A 10,000-nucleotide genomic window follows, 5' to 3' on the forward strand; every position below is an offset into this window, starting at 1 on the left:
GTTTTTTTTTCTTCTTGAAAATATACACAAAGTCATGTGAGTAACTTGAAGCTGTGAGTAATTGAATAGAGATGGAGGGCGACATTTTCGCCGTGCAAAATAGCACAAATCTGTGTGAAAATACCGTAAACCTCATTATAATCTGGCAGTGTGATTCAATTATACATTTTTCTTCAACGATCTGTAATCCCGCTGCCAGATTATAATGAGTTTTACAGTATTTTTGCACAGATCTGTGCTCTGTTGCACCCCGAAAATGTCGCCCGGAGTTTCATGATGACGATGGTGATTATTTCCTGTCTGGGGCCTGAAGACTGCTCACCCTGTTTTTGGAGATCGTGGCATGGGGAGAAGCGGGAGTAAAGAATTCTCCCCATCTAAATGTGTACTCAAAAAACCTGGCTTCCAGTGCATGTTGAAAATAGCTGATTTGCAATGTCATAGAGGGGAGTTGTATGATCATTCAGTGTCTCTTTCCTTTATGTGTCGCTCTCTCTGGCTGTCTGTTTCTCTCTCTCTTTCTCTCTCTCTCTCTTTCTCTCTCTCTCTCTTTCTCTTTCTCTTTTAATCACACAATTACACCTGTACCTATATACACACTTCCTGACAAACATGCACTTTGACTGCCAACAGAGTTGTCAGTGTAGTAGTAGTAGTAGTAGTAGTAGTAGTAGTGTGTTAACGTGTCAGGGAGTGAAAGGAGGAATAGAGGGGGTTTGGGGGTTAGATCGCTAGGTAAGGCTGTGGTGGAAACTGGAAAATGAATAGTTGAGACGTCTCAGAAGTTGAAAAACACATTTATCATCTTCATTACGCTGGAAAACTAGCCAAGTCAGTGTAACGCATGCCCATCGCCAGGCCCGAGAGACGCCAGGCCTGCATGCCACTGTTTGCCAAATGGCTAACTTTTACACCCGCCTGTCAATGTGGCCGTATCCCGTGGCTATGGTGGCTCCGAAGCCGAACAGAGAGGAAATGTTCATGATTTTTTTTTTCTGGGGGAATTTGCAGAAGATAAATGAGAGGTTCCAGGTAAGTGAAAGAGTTTTTCATTCTTTTTTTTCTTTGCCTTCCTTCCAACGGACCCCAGTCGCACATTTGGCTCGCAAGTGTGGAAGCTTGGGCGTACCAAATTGTATTTTCTTCTGCCTTTAAAAAAAAAGAAATACTCCAGTGTTTTTTGGGTGCACAGAGACGTTCCTGAACGTTCCCGGAGCGTTCCGAAGAGAGCCTGGCAGTGTCTGTCTGTCTGTCCGTAACGAGACAGTGCTTTACAGACTCCCTTGTTTCTCCATAGCTCCTAAACAAGGTTTATCCCACCGAGTTGTAATATCCGTGGCAAGCTAAAGCAGATTGGCAGATACTCAAACTCTTTTTCTTGTGTTACATTATACCAGTTAGTCAAAGGCTGTACGTTTGCCCTCAGAAGGAGTTAAACCATTTCTGGAGTTGACTAAGTTCAGATGCATCTGAGATTAGGCAAGACACTGAACACAATACCTCAGGGTTCCTCAACTGGAGGCCCGCGGGCCAAATTTGTCCTGCGGGTGGTTTTATTTGGCCCTAAAAGTTTTCAGAGCAAAACATTTTTTTTTAATTATTTTATTTGTATTTTTCAAACACCAGGAAATCAGCTTGAATTGATTTTAATTTAGCAAATCCGTTCCCAAGTATTCCCACCCACAATAGACGTGATGCAAGGTTTGAAATGATTGTTTTAGTCAAATATTATATCTGTTTGGGCTTCTTGTGGTCAATTTGCAGTCTACAAATTATTTGTAATTATGTTCCGGCCCCCTGACCATCCACTCAAGAAACAATTGGCTGCGGCTGAATCTAGTTGATGATCCCTGCAATCCCTGTTCTAACTGGAATTAACACACACACACACACACACACACACACACACACACACACACACACACACACACACACACACACACACACACAGGTCTTCTGTCATGTCACAAATAAACCCTTTTTCTGTGTGTTGTCATTCCTGCTGTGCTAGAACACTGGAGAAGCCCTCTCTCTCTCCCCACAAACAGATCTCTACTATACAGTATCATCAATGCTCTGTTCTCACAGAATCTCACAGAACTGCCTTTATTTTGTGCCCATAACCTTTTCCTTTCCAGCTGTGCCAGGATCAACGACATCCACAGAAGAAGAGGAAAACCTCTGAAAGAATGAAAGAGAGAAACCCTGTTCTCCTTCTCCCTCTGTCCCGTGTCTTTTTCTCTCTGGCGAGAGGAAAGGCTCCTCTGTGGTCTGAGTGTCCCAACTGCTCTGTCACTGGGCCCACCTTTGACCCACCTTTGTGTAGTGCTGTCTCTGGTGCTCCTCCTCTTCCTCCTCCTCCTCTTCCTCCCTACCTACCTCCTCCTGCTTTCTGGTGATAGTTACTGATTGCCTGTCTTGTCTGAGCATCCATGTTCAAATCCAATTCAAAAAGGGTTAAATCCTTAATTAAGATTAAAAAAGGGAATTCAATTAAAGACTCTGGGGGGGAACTAATAAAACAATTATACAGGATTAGAGTGAACTTCTCAGTTGCAGCCTGATCTAACGTTACATAGAGCTACCCACCCAAACCAAAAACAAACATCGCTCCAAACAACTCCCCGTCCTCCAACTTGCAATATGCCCCCCTCCCCCTAACAGTACAGTACAACGGCCTCAACAAGCAAACAAAATCCTGTTACTGTGGCAACCCCCAAAACCCACGTCACCCACCCCCACCCATCAGCACCTCCTCCCTCATCCACCTGTAGAGACAGGGACCAGTAACCCTGCCTGTTTCTCAGTGACACCTCCGTCATGCCGTCATCCCAGCCAGCCGCATGCATTCTCAATCTGACACGCTCTCCGTGTCTGTCAGCCCGTCCGTCTGTCCTCACCATACCTCTGTCACTAATCTACGCAACCCTTCTGCCTGTCTGTGTTTCTGTCTGTCCGGCTGCATGGGAGATCCTACTGCTCAACATTTTGTTTTTGTTCACATTTTTCTTTTCTTTCATTTCCCCCCTCCTTGAATTGCGGTTACATTAATAGCAACCAACTCTTGTCCTCCTGTTTTCTTACAGTGCATCGTTACTGGTTACCGTTACTGTTCTCCTCTTAGCTGTAAGTGTACTGCTATGGATTCATTCCTCCCTCCCTTCAGTGATTATTTCCTGTGTAAGTTCTGCTCTCTCTCTAAACATCCCCCCTCAGAAGGCCTCCTCTAAACGGACCTTAGAACTGCTGATTCCTTAGCCCCTTAGGAGTGTCCTGGAGTCCTCTCTTCTCCTCCTCCTCCTCCTCCTCACCATTTCTTACACAACCACCCACTCACGCACACACACTTTCACACGCTCAGACACACATGCACACACCCTCACACTCAAGCATGCACACACTAACAAGCGCTCACATCCATACGCCAGCACATAATTGCACAGTCACCCATATACACACACACACACACACACACACACACACACACACACACACACACACACACACACACACACACACACACACACACACACACACACACACACACACACACAGAGACAGGCACAAACACACACAGAGACAGGCACAAACACACACGCACGCACATACATGCACATACGCGCACACATACACACACACCAAACCGTTAGTTGAGAGACAGAAAGCCTCCATTCATTTGTGAACACTGCTTCAGAGTCCTTCACTTTGTCTACCAAACCTTCCCAAACTAACCGCCTGAGAAAGACCAGTAACGGGCCAAGCCAGGGGTGACCGGGGGGAGGGGGAGGGGGGGGGGCTTTAGTTACCCCTTCCTCACCCAAAATCCCCCTCCATAGGACTTTGTACATCAAAGACAGTCCTAGTTCCATTGTACTGAGTGGCAGTGCCCTGGCCTGCCCCCCCATTCAGTTCTTCAGAGAGAGATGCTCATTCAGAGCCTAATGACTCTGACGTCCCAGTGAAAGACTCCCTCTCTTCCCAAGGCCTAGTAGAACTCCTCACCACCCCAGCCCATCCATTCTAACACAGCGTTTGCTCATGCATATCTGTGTTTGCTCAGCTGCATATCTGCATGTTCATCTTAACCGTAACCCCATCCCCGACCTTTCCCCTCTCCCTCCTCACCCCTCCCTCCATCCTCCCCCTCCGCCCGGCTTGGGAACATGGTTTCCAGCGTTGACTGTTAAAGCCAGTTGTGATGTGTTCCATAGACAAACAGGCAACCAGCGCTGCCGCCAGACTACCTCCTTCTCCTCTCCTCTATGCATGCCCTCTCCATCGCTCCCCCCTCCACTAGTCCCCAACCCCATTTATTGATGGGTGTTCGTCCTCCCATTTACTTCTCCCATTGTGGCCCACGATGGGACGGGATTTCCTCTCTTCTTCTTCTTCTTCTTCTCTTTTTCTCTCTCTCATCCCTTCATTTTGTCATTCTGAAGTGTTTGTAGTCGCTCCCTCCCTCTGTAGTGTCTGTCTGATCTGGTGGCTAGCATAGCCTCACCTGTTGGCGTCACCCTCTCCCCTTCTTCTGTTGTCATCCTCACCCCCCTGCTTCTTACCCACACTCATGCAGCTTGTCTTGGACATGTTTGCTCATCCTTCCCTCTACTCCTCCTTCCTTTCCTCCTCCCTCTCTTCCTCCTTTTCGGATGTGAGGGAATCATTGCTGAGAGTGTGTGGCCGTTTGATATGGAAGACAGAAACAGCAACGGCTACAACATCAACATCAACCAACTTCCCCCCCCCCCCCCCCTAAATTATATTTTTATTTGAACTTCTATTTTTGTCCCCTACCCCCACCCTTACCCTCATTTAAACTTTTTTTTGCTATCTGGGACTTTTGGATTTGTTTTTGGGATTAACACTCTAACAGGGATTTTGGCGCCTTTTCATGGCTTCTTGCTTCTTGGCTTTGGTTTTGCTCAAACGCCAAGAGGGGCTGACTTGACGTCTCGGGCGGCAGCGGGCGGTGGACATTGGGCTTCTAATTAACCTTACTGCTCACTGTTTGTCCCCTTGTCACTTGTGTTTTAGAGAGAGATGAGGCTGCAATTGAGAGCTCTGAGTTCAATGCCACGTCAATAGCTGATGTGGACAAGCGGGTGAAACGGCGGCTTCTTATGGGTAACTCTTTTCTTCCTCTTTCTATGTGTTGCCATGGCGCTTGTGCTTGTATCCTCCCCTTTACTCTCTCTCTCTCTCTCAATTTTGTATTTTTATTTTTATGAAAGTCCTTGGTACCCTCTATGTCCACCCTCAAGGTCCCAGTCTGTTGGTAAACTTCTCCAACCCTCCTCCCACTTCTCCCCATCACCCGTCTCGGCAGAAGATACATGTTCTCTGGAGTTCCCACAGTAACTAACAGTTACTCCTGTACACGTCCCTCCAAAGATTAGACTGGTGGTCAGGCACCACTCCTCAAGTACTGCGGAGTCTTTAGATATAAAGGAATGTTTATGGACAATGAAAAAGGTCTTGAAGAACTCGGGACTTTGACCATTTTGACACGGTTTCATGTTCACTATTAAGGCGAAAATGTTCCTGTAATGTTTTAAACACCCTCAGTCCTTCCTTGCCCCTCCCCATGACGATACTCATGGCTTGGAGGGACAGTACACGAGGAGCCGTTCCAGATCCATCCCATTATGTCTTTGGCGTTGTCATGGAGAACATCTCAGCTAGTATCTTTGAAGGGTCTCTATCTGCAGGGTCTCTTTGCCTATAATGGATGACATAGGGCTTCATCCAATCAAATCCACCATCTGGAAGTCTCCGGGTGAAGACAAATCATCAATCTTATGTTGTGAGAATGTGTCTTTTGGATTCATTTATTCAATAAACTCTACTTGAGTGCTTGCCTTGCCTACTTCCAGATAGCGGTTTTGATTGAATAGACACCTACGTCTTTAATATTGGTGACCTTTAGCTTCCCATCCATCCTATGGTATCATTTCCATCTCATTCCCCTTGGCCAGTTACGTGTCCTAGCCTGACCCTTCCAGTACCAACACATCTGTAACTGTACTACTCAAGAGATGTCTTTCAGAGGGCCCCTTAACAATTCATTATTACCATATGCCCATCGCCATCTTCCCGTTTCAGATAGCCACCCTACTCCTCAATTATGCACTTGTTTGGTCTACAGTACTTGCATTTCAAGTGAGCAGATCACTCAAACAGCCACATCGTGGCTATAAGAGCTTTCATGCAAGCCCCGGGCACTGTCGATGAGAGATACAGATACTGTATCTACGCTGCAGGTTCATCAATGGATGACTCAGTCAATTCGTATAAAACAAATGAAATGAATGCACAAATGAATAGAAGCGGGAATAGTTAACCCTTTCCCGACTCAGTGGAGGAAGATGCATCCCTTCAACAGTAGTGGCTGACTGTTGAATGAAAATCACTCCACAGGGTTGGTGGGAAGTGACAAGCAACATGGATCTCAGACAACGTATGCCAATCAAACTCCCCAGATAACACTGTTCTGTACGTAGTCTGTCCCTGTGACCCTTCTTTTCCCTCTTTCAGACCTCGAACCCCCTGTGAAGTTCCACCTGACTGTTAAAGTGTGCTTTCAATATTTCTCCCTTTAATGGAAATAACTCAACTAATCTGGACTAACCACTAAACCAGACTAAACGGGTGAACCCCCACTAATACCTAACTAAAACTGCACTTCCTAAAACGTCTGAGCCTCGGAGCAGCATTTCCCTCTTGGTTTCTTACGGTTCTGTTTCCTTTATTTTACTATTTTGTTTTCAAAGGCAGACGTGGACCCAGTACAATGTACAGCCTGTATGTTTACCAGCATGGAGACCTAAGTCAGTCAGTCATGCAGACATCCTGAGCTCGCATATACTGTTAATGTTATGTGTTGGTGTCTGCAGGTTTCTCCCATACAGAGGCAGATCTTATTTAAACAGGTGACGACTTTGGCCAGTAAATGGGTGGGTGGGGGGGGGGTTGCATGATTGTAGGTAACAAAACTCCACCTATCTCCTCTAAATGTTAACTTTTCCATCCTTCTCATCTTTCCTCCATTGAAGAATTCCTCCCCTGCCTGACTCAGTCCTGTTGTTTTCATACCTGATGATGTCACTGTTGATGCTCCTCCCCTTCATTCCAACACTGTACCCTCCCTGTTTTCTATAACCCCCATCTCTCGTTTGATATCTCTGTCTCTCACAATGATTTCTGTTTTTAGCCCGCTCTATATGACCTGTGTTATTGAGATGTTTTTATCCCAACTTTTTTATTTGCAGTTTTTAAAAGATTCTTTACAGGTCTGATTAGTCTGATTGCCATCGTCATCTCAGAAATCTCATTTTCACTAGATTAATCTCACTTGATTATTTCCAAGCAAGTCAAAAGTATAATTGAAACCAATGTAAGGCAAATGATCTTAAGCAGGGGTGAATAGACCTACTGTAGGTATTACTATAGTATAGGAGGAGACTATGGAAGTCTTTAGAACAGCCTTGAACTGGCCTGGTCTGTCCGGCAGCAGCATGTTAGATTTGACACTGTGCTCCATTTGTCTGCCTGCTTTGACACACAGCGTTCCTGACTCTCTCTCTCTGTACTTCTGCTGCTGCTATTTTCTCTGCATACACTGCCATAGTCCTTGTCCCAAAGCACTGGAGCACAGATTGATCAAGACAGATAAAACTGGACCTGGGCTATAATGAAAAGTAGATGGAGAAAAGCATGATAGAGAGAGAGAGAGAGAGAGAGGAAAGTGAAAGTTCTAGCACAGAAAAAGTCAGGTCTTTTCAAAGGCTGGGTGTGTGAGAGAGAGAGTGAGAGAGTGAGAGAGAGAGAGAGAGAGAGAGAGAGAGAGAGAGGTGCTATAGCTACACTGACCTCGGCTGCTGAGGAGTCCAAATAAACCACTCACCTAGGACAGATGGGCTGAGCTGGGCGTGTGTGTGTGTGTGTGTGTGTGTGTGTGTGTGTGTGTGTGTGTGTGTGTGTGTGTGTGTGTGTGTGTGTGTGTGTGTGTGTGTGTGTGTGTGGATAGCGTGATTCCCGGACGGGGGCAGCGCTGACAGCTGGATTAGGTGCCCATGACACAGTGAAGGGGGATCCTGTTAGCTAGGCCCTGCTGAAAGACGATTGTGCCCCTACAGCTCAGTCAGCATGTGTGCGGAGGGTTGATGGGACTTGGCATGATGCTTAATAAAGCACAACCACTCCTCTTTTCTCATGACTGCCTCTTAATCAATAGAACATGTGTCCTCTCAGAGAGAAGATGTCTTACTGAGAGAGAGAGAGAGAGAGAGAGAGAGAGAGAGAGAGAGAGAGAGAGAGAGAGAGCCTGCATAGAGAATTGACTGGTCAGCATGTCTGTGTGTGTGAGGAGTATGTGGGATGTGTGTGTGTGTACACCCACTGTCTATCTCTCCACTCCTGATGTCAGCAGAGCAGGTCAGTCAAGTCTGCCCAGAGCATGTGTGAGCATGGCAGGCATCTTAGAGATGGATGAGAGGAGAGAGAGACAGACAGAGAGACAGACAGTGAGATGGAGGGGCGTGGTGATGGGGTTATGGGGTGGGCAAGTCAGGGGTGTCTCTGTTGGTTTGTACTGGCTCTCAGCCAACACACCACTGGCCCTGCAGCCGCTGCTCACACAAACAAGACAGACGGGTAATCTTCATCTGTCACCACGGAGATGAGGCCCTCCAACCGTCAATCTCCCCCAGAATGTCTCCCACAGAAACTCCCCCAAACCCCCACTCCCCTTTCTATAAAAGAGGTGTTACCCTGTCCCTCTTCCTCTGTCAGCTCCAGCATGTTGACTAGAGCCAATGAAATTGAGACACAGGGAACTTGAAAGGATGGCTGTGAATATTAGAGCGTTAGCCTTTGTAGCATCGTGGCAATACAGTGTGCACGAGACAGAAACATTCAGGGGTGGGAGAGGTGAGGAAGAGGGATGGGGGTTCAGAGGGGCTGTTCGGGGGTAGGCTGGGCATGTCCAGTACATCAATCAGAGTGTGTTTTGGCGGGTCTGTGTTCCTGTGTGCAGCCCCTTGCCCTGGGGGTGGGCGGGCCTGGCTCATCAGAGTAGGAGAGGGGCTCTGAGCAGGACTCACGCTAAGCTAATGATAGGGCCCATTGCTTTCAGTAGTATAAATCACTCTGACCCATTAACAGCCCCATGCACACACACACACACACACACACACACACACACACACACACACACACACACACACACACACACACACCTGAGTGGGAAGTTTACAGGGGTCCGCTGCCGTACCCTACAGCACCTATCAGACAAGCTACACTATATATACAATAGTATGTGGACACCCCTTCAAATTAGTAGATTTTGTTATTTCAGCCACACTCATTGCTGACAGGTGTATAAAATTGAGCACACCGCCATGCAATCTCCATAGACAAACATTGGCAGTAGAATGGCCTTACTGAAGAGCTCAGTGACTTTAAACGTGGCACCGTCTTAGGATGCCACCTTTCCAACAAGTCAGTTCGTCAAATTTCTGCCCTGCTAGAGCTGCCCCGGTCCACTGTAAGTGCTGTTATTGTGAAATGGAAACATCTAGGAGCAACAACAGCTCAGCCGCCAAGTGGTATGCCACACAAGCTCACAGAACGAGACCACAGAGTGCTGAAGCGCGTAGCGTATACAATTCATCTGTCCTCGGTTGCAACACTCACTACCGAGTTCCAAACTGCCTCTGGAAGCAACGTCAGCACAATAACTGTTAGTTAGGAGCTTCATGAAATGGGTTTCCATGGCCGAGCAGCCGCACACAAGCCTAACCATGCATAATGCCAAGCGTCGGCTGGAGTGGTGTAAAGCTAGCCGCCATTGGACGCCATTAGACATTGGAAACGCTTTCTCTGGATTGATGAATCACGCCATCTGGCAGTCCAACTGACAAATCTGGGTTTGGCAGATGCCAGGAGAACGCTACCTGCCACAATGCGTAGTGCCGACTGTAAAGTTTGATGGGGGAGGGAT

The 10,000-nt window shown here is 47.0% G+C and overlaps 1 protein-coding gene across 7 annotated transcripts in view; it reads left to right on the forward strand.

Annotated features, from left to right (window-relative positions):
* Window positions 1-10,000, forward strand: part of LOC106609323 (signal peptide, CUB and EGF-like domain-containing protein 1) — a 108,117-nt gene that overhangs the window by 63,018 nt on the left and 35,099 nt on the right. For 2 of the 7 annotated variants that reach the window (XM_014208003.2, XM_045721996.1), the window contains exons 7-8: window positions 232-285; window positions 5,035-5,124. The exons of 2 other annotated variants lie outside the window; for them this stretch is intronic. In XM_014208003.2, the coding sequence (XP_014063478.1) occupies window positions 232-285; window positions 5,035-5,124 (144 nt within the window). The remainder of the gene's footprint in view (window positions 1-231; window positions 286-5,034; window positions 5,125-10,000) is intronic. 3 more of the 7 variants (XM_014208006.2, XM_014208007.2, XM_014208009.2) reach the window with 2 other exon arrangements.

This window comes from Salmo salar, chromosome ssa07 (assembly GCF_905237065.1).
Source record: "Salmo salar chromosome ssa07, Ssal_v3.1, whole genome shotgun sequence".
NCBI lineage: Eukaryota > Metazoa > Chordata > Actinopteri > Salmoniformes > Salmonidae > Salmo > Salmo salar.